At 42.4% G+C, this 18,507-nt stretch overlaps 1 protein-coding gene across 1 annotated transcript in view; it reads left to right on the top strand.

The window, feature by feature from the left end:
* Positions 1-302: 302 nt before the first annotated feature.
* Positions 303-18,507, top strand: part of LOC308306630 (dermatan-sulfate epimerase-like protein) — a gene marked incomplete at both ends in the record, with an annotated part of 76,716 nt that continues 58,511 nt past the window's right edge. Inside the window, one exon of the mRNA XM_080751671.1 lies at positions 303-405. Within this exon, the coding sequence (XP_080607797.1) occupies positions 303-405 (103 nt within the window). The remainder of the gene's footprint in view (positions 406-18,507) is intronic.

Here is an 18,507-nt window from a genome sequence, read left to right as displayed (position 1 = left end):
CCCTCGGACATTGATCCAAAAAAGAAGGTCATATTTGAATTCTCCATAAAAAAATACATACAATAGACGTCCAAAAGGACGCGAGCAGCACTTTTGCGTCCAGCGGCCAGCCGTTCCAGAAAAATGCGTCCCACATGCTCTTTCCCACAGCCTCGTCCCGCGTCCTACAAGTGAGTCCCACGGCCTTGTCCCCCGTCCCACGTCCCATTTCCGCGTCCCGCGTCCTACAAGTGAGTCCCACGGCCTTGTCCCCCGTCCCACGTCCCATTTCCGCGTCCCGCGTCTGACACCTGGCAGCGTCCATGTACGAGGACGGCGAGGGCGGGGACGCGAGCGGCCAGCCGTTCCATAAAAACGCGTCCCGCGTTCCCTTTTGCGTCCCCCATCCCACGGGACGCGTCCCACGTTCAATTTTGCGTCCCGCGTCCCAGCGGCCGGCCGTTTGCGTCCATGGACGCGACCTTACGTCCATGGACGCGACCTTGCGTCCATCGCCATTTTTTTCGCGGCCGCGTCCATGGACGCGTCTATGGACGCGTCCATGGACGTGGACGGCTGTCTCTCCTATTTTTGGCAAAGAGGTTTGTTGTAGAGGGGAAAAAAAGCTGACTAATTACAGGAGTGAAAGGTCAAGTGTATTAAATATTGACGGTTCAAGTGGTTAAATGTCTGAAAACACAAATTGACATGAATCCAAAATACACTGATGATTGTGCTGTCAAACAATAAAACTATATGGAATCTATGAACAGGTTGTGGGGGTCCCTGCTTCATCTCTCTCTCAACTAAGGGGTCCTTGGCCTGAAAATGTTGAAGATCCCTGGTGTAAGACATCGGTACAGCCGCTCACTGCTCTGTTCTGCTTTGCTCTGCTTTGCTCTGCTCTGCTCTGCTCTGCTCTGCTCTGCTCTGCTCTGCTCTGCTCTGCTCTGCTCTGCTCGTCCACTTTGAAGTGTGTTTGACAGGTCTCTGCTCTGCTCTCTTCCCCCACTCTGAACGTGTGTTTCAGAGGTTCATCAAAGGCTGCTGGGGGTTGAGAGTAGGGATGGGATGATATGAATATTTCACATCACGATTATTGAGACAAAAGAAATCGTGATTTACGATATTATCGCGATAATCAAAATCCATTTTTCTCGAGTGGAACATTTGCCAAAAAAATGCCGATCTAGCCTACCAGCTCACAGCGTGTTGCGTTGCGACACGTTGTAAGCTTGTAGATCACAATCACGATTATCGTGAGTGTTTTTTATCACAATAAACGATAATCGTCCCATCCCTAGTTGATAGACATGGATGTCACTTCTCAAACAGTCACAACCTTCTGAGTCCTCTAGTGGAATAGACTGGGATATATTTGGGGGGCTATCAACATAATCACTTTTTTATTTATTTTATGGAATTTATTACTATAACTAGTATTGCTTTCTTATGTTTTCAGTTTCTTTCTATTAAATTGTTGTACGGTCAGTGGGCTGTAGGATGCTGGCAGTCCTAGCCTTAGCCATGTACTGTAGATTGTTCTGTGTATCGTATATGGGCAGGCACGTGCCCTGTCTGTCTGTGTGTGTGTGTGTGTGTGTGTGTGTGTGTGTGTGTGTGTATGTGTGTGTGTGTGTGTGTGTGTGTGTGTGTGTGTGTGTGTGTGTGTGTGTGTGTGTGTGTGTGTGTGTGTGTCTGTAAACTTTTGTGTAACCCGAAAAGTCTGTTGGGTTCAATGGACCTTTTCTGTTACCTTATATGTAACCCCAAGTCCATTGAGTTCAGAATGTTTTCTTGTAACCTTTTCTGTAAACCCCAAAAGTCCATTGAGTTCAGTGGACTTTTTTTCTGTCCCTTTTCTGATTGGACAATAACGTCCAAGCAGACAGGATTGGTCAAGCTTCACGTGACATCACAATATTAAATTAAAGGTAAGACGGAATTCATCAGGAACAGTACACATTCTTTTCCTCAGCAGATTCCTCATGAATCGCGCCAGTGCAATCAGGGGTGTCGCACCAAATTCTGGGCCCTGGGTACAAGGATCCACTGCGGGCCCCCCATGAATAGGGGAGGGGGTTTAACCCATTTAGACTGGGAACGCTTTATTACGCATTATTTTGTGCTTTAACTGTTGAAAAATAGCAGATATACAAGCGCGAGAAAAATCGTGAAATCTTCTGCAAGTCTTTGAATATTTCAAATCCTTCTAAGGTTTTTTGATGTTTTTCTATGTCAGTTGTGCTCAAACCTTTCATGTGAAGGACCCCCAAAATTATATCAATTCGGCCACGGACCCCCATCTCAAATTTTTAGATCCAGGGACCCCCCAGAATCAAAATTTGAGTTACAAATGTTCGCTTAAAAAATTCAAAGATTTTCACGCATTTTCATGACTTTTCAAAAATAGCAGATCTACAAGCTCGCATTGCGGCACTCGGTGCCATGCTGTGAGCTTGTAGATCTGCTATTTTTCAATAGCTAAAGTATAAAATAATTAAGGCCCTGCCCTAGTAACTCAGTCCCACATTTCCCCCCTTGTGATGTACGCCCCTGAGTGCAATGCTGTATGCTGTAATCATATATTTTTTTTTATGTGGACTGGCCTGGACTTTAGCCGATGGGCTAAAAGAGATCCAAATCGAATCAAAATCAACATAGTTGTTTTTGCAGGATAATAATATGGTCTAACGCTGACTTCACAACAGCCTATAATTCTCATTACGTTGGGCGATTTACAGGTTTCTTTTTCTTGTTATTGACAAACCCAGTGCAACGGATGGTTATTGCACAGGAGAACTGCCAACTCATTTGCGAGTCTAGTGAAGCTGCAACATTTTAATTACCTGTCCTCACCGGTGAAATAAATCCTCCTCACACCATGCATCTGCAGCCAGCAATTGTCATCGGTCACTTGTCAGTCTGTCACTCACACACGCACATGCACACGCACACGCGCACGCACGCACGCACGCACGCACGCACGCACGCACGCACACACGCACACGCGCACACGCGCACACACGCACACACACTCATAGACCATCAGGATGGAACACCTTAATTTAACGCTCAGGCAGAAGTTTAAACACGTCAGGAAAACCCACTGCACTATTACGGAAGGCTTTCAGGCTTATAGGGCTAGCTTTAATAGGAAATATAATACGTTCATGAATAGTTAATAATGAAGAGTGAGCCCCCGCATCCTCAAAGCGTTCCACAGCAGCACCATTGAGAGTGTTCTGACGAGCGGCACCACTGCCTGGTTTGGCAACTACACCAATGCTGAACACAAGGCACTATAGTTAGGGAAAGTTAGCAGAGTCTTTGACCAATCTGGGAACTAAATGCTTTACCAATAGCTTTCTTCACAAATGTGTTCATAAAGGTGTCTACTATCACCTCTGAACTTTTTCCAAACCCAACTCCCTTGGGAAACGTTGTGGGAGCCAATCAAAGTTGGGGTCTCATTGAATTTAATATACAGGAACATAATACAAAAAAGTATGTGAGGGGACAAACTAGGGGTTTTTCATGATTCTGAATCCAATGCAGGCATTTGTTTTGCACAAAAAAACATTCCTTGGGCAAAAAACGGCCCCCACAAAACTATGGTTTAGTGATGAGTCATCACTTTTCACAGCACATGCAGCTACATTCACTATTTATTGCGTTTTTGCATGCAAGCTCACAACGCGTTGCGATGCGACGCATTGTGAGCTTGTAGATCGGCTATTTTCAAAGGATTTATATACATCTGCAAACTTGCGAAATGGGATATTTGCACAATGAGTACTATTACCTTTGATACTTTAAGTATATTTTGGTGCCCATACTTTTGTAGTTTTACTTGAGTACATTTTGAATATCGGTAATATAGGCTACTACAGAATATTTCCACATTGCTGTATTGATAATTTAACTTGAGTAACAAATGTGCCTCCTCCATCCCTCTGTGTGTGTGTGTGTGTGTGTGTGTGTGTGTGTGTGTGTGTGTGTGTGTGTGTGTGCGTGTGCGTGTGCGTGTGCGTGTGTGCGTGTGTGCGCGCGCGCGTGTGTGTATATACAAAGGACTCAAGGGGCATACACACACCAATCGTGTGATATGTGTGTGAACGCACGCATCCCATTCATTTCCAATGGAGGCTTGCGTGCAGCCCGGTCTAGCGCCAAAATTCACGCTGAACTCACGCTGACAAGGACAGATCTAATTTGAATGAAGTACATCTCAACCGACTTTATTCAAATCTTGTGTGTGCGTGAGCTCTTGAAGCCAATGAAAGCAGCGCTGCTCTGCGTGTAGGCGTGGCTGTGGGGAATGATGGGGAAGTGATCCGACAGAGTGACTGTCAATCAACAACAGCCGTCGCGGACTGGAGGCACACAGAATTGTGTTCCTATGCGCTCGGACTGCGTGCGTGTTTTTTTTTGGTGTGAACACCGGTTAAAGGAATGACTAGACCCTTACAAGCTCACCCAGGATGATGAGCTGTGTACCAGAGCCAACAAGACAGGATAATCCCTGGCTTAACTAATGTGTGGGTTAACATCACAGGACTCAGTGTGGTCGACAGTTCTATTTAAGACATAATGAGGTGTGAGATTACAGAGGCAACATAGCATGATGGCAGTTTCTGAGAGACCTGCTGATAAGTGAGTCTTACTCAGCCGGCTGTGTAGCCAAAGGCACTGGAACGAGATAGCGTCCATATTTTCAATATCATTATCATTATTTTCAATATCATTATTATTGATGTTCTCTCTTTCATTTCCACGGGTCATTTCCACACTCATGTTTTGTTGTTATGGTTTGAGGCAAGGTGCCTTTAACTGAAAGGCCATTGGTTGTATCACTTACTTTGGGGCAGGAGTAATGAAACACACACGCACGCACGCACACAAGGACACAGACACACACACACACACACAAACAAACACAGTCACGCAGACACACACAAGAGGTTGGAAAGTATGATAAATGTATGCAGGAAGAAAGGTTGCAGGCAATACCCAACCCTCAGAGGAACCATGCACTGAGAGGAGCATCCTGAATGGCAGATACGCCTTCAAAACACACTTTCTGCTACGATCTTGTCCAAAACTCACACAAATCGTCACACATAATAATTATTTGACGTCATTTATTTTGCTTTCTACCCATTTTCTCCCCAATTTAGTCGTTATGCCAACTGATTCCTTCCCACACACGTTGTCTCTGCTGTTGTGTCCTACTGACTCTCCTGCCAGTGAGGAGCCCCCACCGGGAGGACATACTGTCGTATCCTACTGGCTCACCTGCCAGGGAGGAGCCCCCACCGGGAGGACGTACTGTCGTATCCTACTGGCTCACCTGCCAGGGAGGAGCCCCCACCGGGAGGACATACTGTCGTATCCTACTGGCTCACCTGCCAGGGAGGAGCCCCCACTGGGAGGACGTACTGTCGTATCCTACTGGCTCACCTGCCAGTGAGGAGCCCCCACCGGGAGGACGTAGAGCCTGGCTTCCCTCCCCCAAACACAAGCCAATTGTGTTCGTATGTAGACGCTCGACAAAGCCGGATGCACCACAATGATCATTTGATCAAGATGTATGAGTCAGATTTTCCAGATTCCATTATAGGCTCTGACTCTGCCTTCCGAAGTTTGCACGGCCCAGGTAGGCAACCCGCCTGGCTGAGACCTGCACTCCGAGGAGTGCACCTTTCTAGTTGTCTTATTTATTGAGAGTTGTTAACCGCTCCTACGTCTGGCTTTGTGTGTATGTATGTCCGTCCGTATGTCCGTAATGCCAAACCTCGTGGGAGCTTCTGAACATGTAAAGACACCGATCACTTAACACTCAGGATGTGATTCTTTTTTAAGGTTCAATGCATATATAGTGGCCAGCCATCTACAACAGGGTTTGTCTGAATCTCTGTCCCCACAATAGAGAACCAATCACAGCGCAGGTGCATACAGCAAACCACACAGCTAGGCTGATGCTGCTACACCAATCAAGCTCAGCAACATTAGCACACAAAGCTCCCGTTAGCACATCATTGTTCAAGATGCACATTACTGTAGCTGAGGAGGAAAACATCAAACGCACCCAAATTACCAATGTTGTATACAATAGCCTCCATAGTGAAGTATACATAATCCCCATACTTCATTGACAGTCAAACTATTCACCAAATTTACATTCTCTTTTATTAATCATAAATATTACATTTGTTGGTGTGCAACTTGATTTAGAACAATAAGGAGGTATTTTTGGGCAGGGTCTGTGATGCAACGGACCCTTAGGGCTCTATTATGAACCAGGTCTTATGCCTTATGCCTTAACTTCTTTGCCTTTTTTTACTATTTTGTTTTTGTTTTTTAAATATTTCAAATAGCTGATCTGCAAGTTCACAACGTGCAGATGTAGATCAGCATTTGAAGTATTAAAAAATGTTTTTCAAAATAGTGAAAAAAAGGTAAAGAAGTTAAGGCATAAGGCATAAGACCTGGATCATAATAGGGCCCTTAGAGTTAAATGAACACCTGCATCTTCATCATTTTTCCTGCTATAGATTTTTTTTATTGCAGGCGTATTTGTGGTAATTTTTGCATGCTGCTTTGCCTCTGAGCAAACGACATAATGAATGCTGTATAAAGCCAATGCTCAGCACAATTTCACCACTGCTGAAATGTTAATACTTTTATATCACTTTTGATGCTTGGGGAAAAAAATTACTGCTGCACACAAAAGCCATAAATGATTCTCCAAATGGGTGGCCTTAAAAGTTAGACTGAATTGAAGCTCAGTGTTTTCAAAGGGCCCCTGGGATATCTACGAAATGATTACGACCGATTTTGGTAATTTTTCGTGCCTTAAAAAATGGAACCAGCTTACAGCTTCCTGCAACTTCCTACAACAAATTCAAAAACATTGAATGACTATAAAGGCCCATTCCCACTGGGCCAGATAAGAGATACAAAAATCTCTTTCTCCAGATATTTTTCCATTCAAAGTGGATGGTAGATACAGATAAAAAAGATATTTGCCACAGATAAAAGTATCTGTGGCAAATCTGTGGTAGATATTTTTTTTATCTGTATCTACCATCCACTTTGAATGGAAAAATATCTGGAGAAAGAGATTTTTTTTATCTGTTATCTGGCCCATTGGGAATGGGCCTTTAGGCCTATATGGTCACTATTTTCATTATTGCTGTATTAAATATAAGGGCTTGCATACTGTAGCATCCTGAGGAATAGCAATAAGGTAGTAATTATGCAAGATCTGATCACTCAAAAAACACATTATAATAAAGTGTCAACAATGAATCTGCAATGCAAATAAAACAAGTGGTGAACAGTAACACACATCTATTTTATCTATTTCAGTATTATCTTTTACCACTCCACTACATTTCAAAGACTGACCCATTTTCTAGGAACATAAAAATACATGATGAATTAACCACTTAAGCCCTATTTCAAATAGTGAAAGATCTACAAGCTCATGAACGTGTCGTGATGCGATGCATTGTGAGCTTGTGGGAATTACACATTTTCAATATTATGTAACATTTTTGGAGAATTTGGGGAGAAATACAGCAGAAAATTATCATCATTTTGTTCTATGTGTGATAGTCAGAGAAGAGTTAATAATAAGAGAATAATAATAATAACTAGTGATTCACAATTTATTAACTGTTCATTTGAAGAATATGCATTTAAACTGGCAAACTACTTAGAGCAGGGGTGGGCAACTTTGATGATGGCGAGGGCCACTATTTTCCACCTTCACTCCAGAGGGCCACATTGCATATTTCTACGTCCTACTTTGTCATATCTCATACAAAGAAGCAAAAATAGCCGATCTGCAAGCTCAAAACGCATCGCGCTGTGATGCGTTTTGAGCTTGTAGATCGTCTATTTTTGCTTCTTTTGAATTGGAATCCTGAAATGTAACATTTTGATTTAATAATAACGCATTTAGTTATATACTCATGTTAACTTCATGAACCTAAATACAAATACTTTGGACATAAAAAGATTCATTTTAATACTACTATACTAGTCATTAAGCTACTAATATAGACTGACGGAATTAAATGTTCATGTTGGAATCGTAACAGCTGAAATGAATAATATATCAGTATTCCGGTATCAACCTGCGGGCCGCATTAAAGGACCTACACCATGCTTTTAAAACTCTATTTTTTGTATAAATATATGCTCACAATTGAGAAAGAAAAAATTTGAAATTAGACAGGTTTTAACCCTCAACACACACTCTGACCATTCCTTTTGTTTCTTCTAGCTCTGCTATAATGAGGCTCTCCAGCTGCAATACCAAAACGGCCTCTGTTTGCTCAGGGGCGCATCTAGTGGGGTTTTTCCACCCCTCCCCCTCCCCCCTCCCCTCCTCTCCACTCCTCCCCGGACCCCACGTTGACAACAAATAATGCGTGTGACGTCACATGCGTCAGATGAGAACCTGTGGAAAGCTTTTCAACTCTGCCTTCCCAAAAACAGAGAAAGACACAATGGTCAGAAATAGGACTTTGTGAGGATAGAACCCCCAAAAAAGGTTTTAAAATAGAAAAAGTGAAAATTCATGGTGTAGGTCCTTTAAGTGAAGGTGGGGGCTGCATGTGGCCCCCGGGCCGCCAGAAAGCCTGGGACCTGACCTTTCCTCTTCTTCCCCCGTTTGAAACTGGTTTCCCAGAAATGTTTACCTTTGATCATCCCTGCTTGCTCAGGAGACAAATTTAATCTTGACCATCAGTTCCAAATTCCTATCAGCTGTGTCTAAAGGTGAGACGTGACCTTTGACATGACACTGTATGACGCAATAGAAGAGTATGCAGGGAGACAAACCACAACTTATATTGTAACTACCCTGACCACAATATGCGATGTGAATGGCATGAACCTGTAGACTCCGGAAGTGGCGGAAGTGCTGCGGTTAACGGAAGTTACGTCATGCGTTTGCAGTCTGTTTACATACGCCAGCGAAACAAACCTAAATAGATTGTAGCTCTTAACTCTCTCTCTCAGCCACGTGGAGCCACTTAATATTAAAACCGGATTAAACCGTACTTCTTCTGTACTCAAATTAGCCCACCGGAATTTTCCGTACTAGGTCATTAAAACCGAAATAAATGATAATTATAAAAAATAAAAAAAAAACGATCGGCAGCTGTCCTCCGTCTCTTCTTCGGCTGATCTAAAAGGATCATTCTCTCAACCGTCTGAACCGGAAGTGCTTCTGGTAGCTTTTCGTCTATAGCCAAATTCCCGTTAACTTTCATTGTAGGAGGAAGCGTTAGCATAGCATCTCTCTGTGATATTTTCGAGCAGATAAAAGTTGACATGGGGGCTTCATACGGACTGGATTACATTCGTTTACCTCGATGTGCACGGATCGTGCACGCGAAGCGCACGGGGGGGGGGGGGGGGTGGGGGGGGGGGGGGTGGGGGGGGGGGGGGTCGAGATACTTCTGGTGAGTTTAAACCGGGGGATCGAAAAAAAAAAAAAAGAATGGTGCCATCCTAGAAGGACGTGGGGCGCGTTGATGCTTATAGTCATAATATTATGTCTCAGATCATAATACAATAATAGAAATGTCCGGCTAGTCCACAACAAGCCATTCTGGCAAGGCTGGGAAAGTGTTAATAGGTGTCCTTTGTCAGAAATCAGAATCCATGTTTTTTTTGGACCTAAGGGTCGGGAGAAGTAGAACAGTTTTTTTCGCCTGCGGGGAATACGCCACACTGTGAAAAAACTCTAACATCCGGGGAAATTCTCCCGGCGGAAATAGCACCATAATGCCGTATCAGCTTCTGGTCGTAAGCAGGCTTTTCTCTTCGCAGATGAGTAAGCCTGGCTACGCGAAGCTATATTATAACATACTCTACCATACAGATTGGACATTCGGACGTTCGGAAATGCACACTCAACGCACTGGTGTGCCATGTTGTTGTTTGTTTATTCGGTGCACTTGGTGCGTTATCGTTCGGAAATCCAGTGCGTGGCGCACCGGTGTGCTGAGTGCACGCACTGACCGACAATACTGAGAAGATGAGGTTTGGCAGTGTGGTGCGTCAGTGCGGTGTTTTGATTGGTTGCAGTGTCTCGAGCACTTCTCAGCTGTGAACAATGGAGGAATTGATAACAAAATGCACTATTTGCGGCTCGATAGGTCCTTTTGGGGTTTATTGTTACACAAACATCAACGTGTGAACTAGCAGCAGGTAGGCCAATGTTATGAATTAAATCACCTTTCAATAGCAACGTTACGTTAGCAACTGCTGCTTTTTATAAAGTTTTCCTTCTGATAAAGCTCACCGCGGCCCCTAAGCCCTTAACTGGTCGTTCGTAAATAAGCCAAACTGAATGCACTCTACTAGTCACCGCCCACTGCACTCACTACACTGAACACACACCCGGTGCGCATATCCGAACGCACCCTACATATCATTAAAAGGTTACATGTGCCACTTCAATTGCTTTTAAAATCTACTACTTTTGAATACAATTTTTTTAAAGAAAGTACTCCAAGTCCTTAACTCAAGTTTACATTTGAGAGCAATTGTCACTTGTAGTTGAGTAGCAGTGAGGGGCAGTACATTTTATACCCAGGCCTTCAATCTTCAATCTTCAGGATAGCAATCCTCCCACAAGCTCAACGGTTAGAATTGCGCACAAATCTTTTTCTTTCTTTCTTTCTTTCTTTCTTTCTTTCTTTCTTTCTTTCTTTCTTTCTTTCTTTCTTTCCTATAAATTAACACCCCTACTACTTTGAGTCATCATCATCATCATCATTCGAGTGCCCTCGAGATCTGCGACACAAGCTGCTTCCACTGGTCTCTGTTGCTCATTGCCACACCAAGTTCATTCACAGTCAGTCCTGTGTCCCTACTTAGAGCAGAATGTGAGTTGTCTAGTTCCTCTTGATGGGCAGGGTAGTCTCCACAGAAGAATATCCGAGATGACCTGGTCCTTTGCTCTGTGACAGTGTCCTGCAAAGCGGAGTCTTCTTTGTGCCACCACAACTGAGATGGGAGGAATGCCTCCATAAATCTGAGCTTTAGTTGGATGGTTCCTCCATGAAAGGTTCTGGACCAGTGTTGATTTTGTCAACTAAAACTATGGCGAAAAATGTTTGTTGACTGCGTTTTTTGTCACTGACAAAAACTAAATAAAAACTAAGCTGGGATGAATAAAACTAAGACTAAATATATTGACAATTTCGTCAACAAAATAAAAACTAGACTAAAACGTTAGGGAGGGACTAGAAGAGAGTGGAGAAGAGAGTCATTTTATGTTTTGTTGCTCTCTCGCTCTCAGGTGTTGCATGCTGAAAATAGCCAATCTACAAGCTCACAACGCGTCGCAGCCAAGAGTAAAATCAGTCATTACGATGCCATCAAGGCCCGCCAAAATACATTTTAGTTGACTAAATCAACTGTAGATTTAGTCGCCTAAAAACATGATATTTAGTCGACTAAGATTTGACTAAAATTAAAACTTTTCAGGTGACTAAATTACGACTAAAATTAAATGACATTTTATTCAAAAGACTATGACTAAAACTAAATCAAAATGTGCTGTCAAAAACAACATTGTTCTGGACACGCATGAGGAGTCTTGTGTATGTTCCGTCAAGACGATCCCGAAACTCCTTATTCATTGTCCATGTTTAAACTTAGTTCAAGGTGGATTCACTTCTTCTCACATAACAGCAGAGATGTCATGCAGTTCATAAAGAAAGAAAATGTAATTCTGATAATGCCAAAGTAGATGTGATTCAGCCGCAGATGCAGTCACGTTTTCCTCGTCTCATTTACACATTGAGGCCATGGATAGAATAGCTCCTCTGCCCATTCAATCCGCCCAGGCATTATTGATTTGTTTCAGCATGTGTTCTGTAAGGAAAGCCTTGCAAGACTAAAAGGTATTAATTAAAGGGCATAGGGAGGGAGATAATTTACATGGTCAATAGCATTGTGTGCACTAATCGCCAAATCCAGAGAAGATACCATGCTATTTATTTAGAAATGCTGAAATACTATTTTAAACAGAGTTATTATCTTCCCTGCACAAATCTGACAGTCACCCGAGCATCATAAAGATCTTGTTCAATATAACTCAGTCCATACTTGAAGCAACCTTGGAGTTAAGTAGGAGATATCTGTACAGTAGGTGAATTGGCCTATGTACTTGTCCTTTAATCCAGTGGTTCTCAACCTGTAGGTCGGGACCCCCAGGGGGGTCCCCAAACTATTTTGGGGGGTCCCCAGATGATTAACTTAATGTGCAAAATTGTTTTCCCACTCAACAGTAAACAAACCAACTTAACTTGTAAGTGTATCTGGGTATATGCATATTTCTAAAGTATCAATTTAACCCTGCAAGGCCCGAATTAATTTCTACTGGCCCAAAAAAATTAAAACAAATCTTTTTAATACCTCTAAAATGACAAATTAAACATTGGTCAAATTGTCAAATATTAGAGGCAGAAATTGTGAAAATAGCCGATCTACATGCTCACAGTTGTGAGGCATTGTGAGCATGTAGATCTGCTATTCTCACAATAGAATCGTGTCATACAATGTAATGTAATGTAATGCCTCAAATCTTAATGCTTGTCAGGGTAGGGGGTCCCCAGTTAAAATGTGCTTATTTTGGGGGTCGCGGCCTGAAAAGGTTGAGAACCACTGCTCTAATCTGTGGTGTTCACACTTCTCTCAAGGCTCATCTGTATTCATGTCCATGCAAAATGCTCTCCATTTCTCTCGCAAAATCTGTCAACACTGAGAATGGAAGACTGGACTAGAACTGCACCCTGTCGAGGTGCCAACTTTCCCCTTGTGCACAAGTAGGCCATGTATGGCCTACTTGTGCACTTGTGTCATGAGGTGCGCTCACAACGGGCATCACCAGGAATGCTGTCTCTCTCTTTGGTCATTATTAATGACATTGCCAGAAATGCTGGTCCCTGATTGGGCTACGGGACATCACTGACATACAGTACATACGCAGACGAACGCATTAACTGCGCACTCTGCTGGCGCAAGTAATAATAAAGAAGATAAGGAGGGACTTGACATTTTAATTAAAGGTACTATAGACAAAGAGATTACCTTTTTTAAGGTTTATATGCCACCAGCTCATAATGAGTCATTTATCAAAACGACGTCTAATCTACAGTATTAATTCAAGAGTCAACCGGAGTGATTAGCCTGCAGATACAGGAGGAGATGGTATGTTTAATTACAAGAGGTAATTCATAACCTTTTGTAGTTGCAATAATAATAATAATAAATAAATATAGCTGCAAGCAGCGATAAAGTGGCCAAGGCAGAAAAAGCAGGAAAGCAAAAAAGCATCAAGGGAAAGCAAAGAAGAAATCAAAGAAAAACTAGAAGCAGTGTTCTTCCGAACAGGTCTCCGGCAAGTCAGGTGTTTTTTTTTGTTGGTCTTTTGGTGACTATAATAGGCCAAAGTCAAAAGGGTACCACGTGTTCTTGGGCCTTTCACGGCAATCGGACGCTGCATGCGAGATTTGAGGCATTTTGTTCCAAAAATGGGTTTTGCAAAAATTGACCCGCTGATGGCGCTATAACAGGCCAATGTGAGAAGGGTGGCATCTGTTCCTTGGCCTAGTGGGAATGTGTGTTCAAAATCTCACACAAATAGCAGGCTGCGTTTGAGACATTTTGTTCAAAAAGGAGCAATCCTGCAAACCTTGGAATTCAATGTTAGCCAATTAGATAGAATATGATATCGGACAAATCCGTCATGATTACATCACTGTAGAGATACAGTGTACCCATTTGTGTGATTATCGGATAAAATCTGAAGGAGTAATATCGAAGAATGCGTTTTCGGCCTTCTGGTGGCGCTATAAATGACAGAGACTCTGCCGATTTTACACTAATCGGCATAGTTATTGGTAAAAGCACATATTGACCTCTACACAACATGTATGCAAAAGACTATATGCAACAGACATAAAATAGTTCCAAAGAACTCCTCAAGGTTTTAACTCAATATCTTTATTTTCCAACTTTTTCATTAGTTGTCTTTGTTGAAGAGTTGGTCATCAGGTTGTAAACCTTCAAAACAGAGGGTTAACAACCTAGCCATTTTCAGGCATGTCTTTTAAATCACAATGTCTTCAAATAAAGTTTTTAAACAAAGTTTTTAAACATTAAGTATTGTGAAGTCTGAACCCAAACCAGCACACGGAAACAGTTCTCAAGGTGAAAACGCAATAAGCGTTGTTTTATTCAAGGGGGCGTTCCCCTAAAACATGAAATAAAGTTCTTCCCAAAACTTTTAACTCAAAATATGCTTCTTTCCAGCAAACAGGGGTTACATTCGAAACACATGTTTCACAGTATGCCGTTGCTTCCATTAACACATGCCATTTCTCTTCCAAGATTCAGATGCAGCTCCTAATTTGCCTACAATGGGAACAGATAGAATCACCATTAGCAATGTGGCAAAATACAGAGCAAATGTGCGACAGAGGAGAACAGTGGAGTTTTGCTTACTGCTCGATGGAAGAGTCCCTTCGAGAGCCAGCTACACAGTGAAGCAGAGCTCGGTGGTTAAGAGCAAAAACATTTGGATTGCCTGACTCGGAGAAGCTGTGTTGCGGCCAGGTACTGACAAATCAAACTGATTGAGAATGAAATTGGACTAGCACCATAGGCCCCTGGCTCCACCAGTAGCTGCTAGAACAATGACAGTAATACATATTACAGATTAACCACGTAGTTACACGGAATCATGGACTACAGAATATATGTCAACCCCTTTCCTTGTTCACCTTTGCACATGCATATTACCAGTAAGACTCCCTAATTGGGAGATAAGTGACCGTCAGGTCGCATACACAAACTTTAGAAGGCAATGGTAGCCAATCAGGAGGTAACATGGGAAATTCATGTTGATGAAATGACTTGAGATACTGTGTACCGCTTTGCGTGTTTTTAGGGAAAAATCTGTTGGAGCAGTGTTGAAAAATGTGTTTTGCAAAATCGGTCTGATGGTGCTGCTATAAGAGGGGCATGTGAGAAATCAGGGACGGAGGTTGTGATTTGACAATCAATTTGCGTGATTTTAGGCCAAAATCTGTAGGAGCATTGTTCAAAAATATGTTTTGCAAGAATCGGCCTCATGGTGGCGCTGAAGGGCCATGTGAGAAATCAGGCTGCCAAGGAGTGTGTGCAAAGTTTGGCATGGATAGGGGCAACGATGGCAGAGATATGAGTAGGGCAAAAGTGTGATGTCACACGGACTGACTGCCAGCCGGTGGAGGTTTTGATAGTAACTGCGACCTAACAGTCGCAATAATAGTCACATTTCTTTAGTTAAATGCTTACATTAAAGAAAGATGAGGCCACACTCCCAAACAATAGTGGACACAGGCAATCATCCACAACTGCACAGTCCTGGCAATATAAAACACATTCTCACTGTAAACCATAGACCAAAATAACACAGTAAAACGGTAAAAGAGACCATACAAAACACAAGCAAACAGTCTTACCGGTTAACAGAGCAGCACACATCCTCCTCTCTACATCATGCAACCAGCAGTGTTTTGCTTCAACTGTTCTTCAGGTGGATTCAATCAGCAGACACCCAACAAGCAGCCATCTTAGCTGCTGCATTCTGGGAAATGTAGTTTTTCTGAAAACCAAACAAAGCCATCAGTTAGATTCAGTTCACATGCAAAAAACATGGCCTGGATAAAAAAAAAAGAAAAATCAACTAATCAGCCTATCTACAAGGTTAAAACAAAATAAAGTCAACAGATCTCCTGATTTGGAGGTTGTGATTTGCCATCCAATTTGCGTGATTTTAGGCCAAAATCTGTAGGAGCAGTGTTGAAAAATGTGTTTTGCAAAAATCGGTCTGATGGTGGCGCTAGAAGAGGGGCATGTGAGAAATCAGGGACAGAGGTTGTGATTTGCCATCCAATTCGCGTGATTGTAGGCCAATATCTGTAGGAGCAGTTGAAAAATGTGTTTTGCAAAAAATCTGTCTGATGGTGGCGCTAGAGAGGGGCATGTGTGAAATCAGGGACGGAGGTTGTGATTTGACAATCAATTTGCGTGATATTAGGCCAAAATCTGTAGGAGCAGAGTTCACAAATGTTTTGCAAGAATCGGCCATATGGTGGCGCTGGAGGGCCATGTGAGAAATCAGGCAGCCAAGGAGTGTGTGCAAAGTTTGGCATGGATAGGGGCATTGGTAGCGGAGATATGAATAGGGCAAAAGTATGATGTCACACGGACAGAGTGACAGCCGGTGGAGGTTTCGATAGTAACTGCGACCTAACAGTCGCAATAATACTCACATCTCTTTAGTTAAATGCTTACATTAAAGAAAGAGATGAGGCCACACCCCAAACAATAGTGGACACAGGCAATCATCAACTGCACACTCCTGACAATATAAAACACATTCTCACTGTAAACCATAGACCAAAATAACACAGTAAAACGGTAAAAGAGACCATACAAAACACAAGCAAACAGTCTTACCGGTTAACAGAGCAGCACACACAGCCTCCTCAACATCATGCAACCAGCAGTGTTTTGCTCAAACTGTTCATTCAGGTGGACTCAATCAGCCGACGCCCAACAAGCAACCATCTTAGCTGCTGCATTCTGTGAAATGTAGTTTTTCTGAAAACCAAACAATTAGATTTCACAGGCAAAAAAACTAAAACAAAAAAAATCAACAAATCAGCCGATCTACAAGGTTAAAACAAAATAAAGTCGACAAATCTGCTGATCTACAAGCTTGCCATTGAACTCAAAATACATCAATAATCAACTTAGCAGCTTATCTACAAGCAATAATTACATTCCCGAAATGAATCTTTTTACATTCCAATCCCAAAACCAGAAACAAACATTTGAGCCACATGTTCACTTACCAATTATCTTAGTCACACAGCCTCAGTGTTAATATCAGAGTTGGTCAGGTGGATCTAAAAGCCAAATATATTGTGGGTTAAGTATAAATGAAGTAATGCTGTTAGAAATTGGAATAGTATTGAAATGAAATGTGTACAAACCTGCAGCAGCTCCAATGAGGTTACTGAACAAGCTGAAGACAGACTGGCTTTATACAGGGTGTGGTGATTATCAATGCTCAGCAGCTGTGGCTGATTGTGACTTAGGGACCGTGGTCAAAATATTGCATGTGAAAAATAAGAATATGTTCCATTTGAAAAATAAAATAAAATTACTGTAATTCCAGCTGAACCCTGGGTTACAGTGCACAAGTGCACAGTGCACTAACCTACATTATTGCAAAATGTGATGAAAATGTGACTTTGCATGTATGTTTTAGAGGCAGAAGAATAATTTGCATAAAACCGCAATATGCATTGAATTATTAAAAAAGCATGTTTCAATTTAAAAAAAATCCGATCTGACAGATCTTTAGATATTGGTCCAAAGTTCATGTAAAAAAAGTTCCGTGCACGTGACGCGAAAAATCCGGAATAAAAGCGGGTTTAAGCATTTTACGAACTGCTCAAAATGGCGGAAAATCTAAGGGCGGAGCTTACTTAACAAAGACACAGATGTCTTCCGCTTGAGTCAAGGCACGCGTGTAAGCAAGTTGCATGTCTTCAAACGAAACGAGGCATGACTTATGCCCCTTTAAAGTTTGAGTTTTCAAACGCTTCGTATAGCGCCCCCCTTTGGCCAATTGGAGTAAGATTGCTTTCAGTGATATTTGGACTAACCCTCTACATATTTGCCAAATGCCATGAACGTGTCACTTTGCATGTAAATGGTAAATGGTAAATGGTGCATTTATATAGCGCTTTTAATCCAAAGCGCTTTACATAGATTGTGCATTACATTCACCCATTCACACACACATTCATACACCGGTGGCGGAGGAAGCCATGCAAGGCACCAACCTACTCACCGGAGGCAATTAGGGGTTCAGAGTCTTGCCCAAGGACCCTTCGACATTAACTCAGGGGGAGCCCGGATTCGAACTGGGAACCCTTCGGGATTTATACCCTTCGTGCTCTAATACCAGTTTCTCTACCCCTGAGCTATGCCGCCCCATGTATGATTTAGAGGCAGAAGAATAATTTGCATAAAACCGCAACATTGAGTGAATTATTAAAAAATAATGTTTCGCTTTAAAAGAAATCCGACCAGACAGTTTGACCGTATTGGTCCAAAGTTCACGTAAAAAAAGTTTCGCGCACGTTACGCGAAAATCACAGGAGGAGATAGATTTTGACTGTTTTTCATATAATTCAAAATGGTGGGAGAAGTACAGGTCAGAGGTCAAAAGTCAGAGCGTAAAAGTTGTTCGGCATGAGGAGACGCATAAGTGTATACAGGTTTCATGGCTGGATCTGAAACAGAGCATGAGCTTTATCTGTTCAAAGTTGGCATTTTTCAAAGGCTTCCTACAGCGCCACCCTTTGGCCGATTGTTGCGAGCTTCGCGTTTTAGCCGTTTGGCATAGTCCTCTGCCATACTGCCGAGTTT

The sequence above is a fragment of the Nannobrachium achirus genome, assembly GCF_963921795.1.
Source record: "Nannobrachium achirus genome assembly, chromosome: 21".
In the NCBI taxonomy this organism is placed as follows: Eukaryota; Metazoa; Chordata; class Actinopteri; order Myctophiformes; family Myctophidae; genus Nannobrachium; species Nannobrachium achirus.
This window is presented reverse-complemented; position numbering and strand designations above follow the sequence as displayed.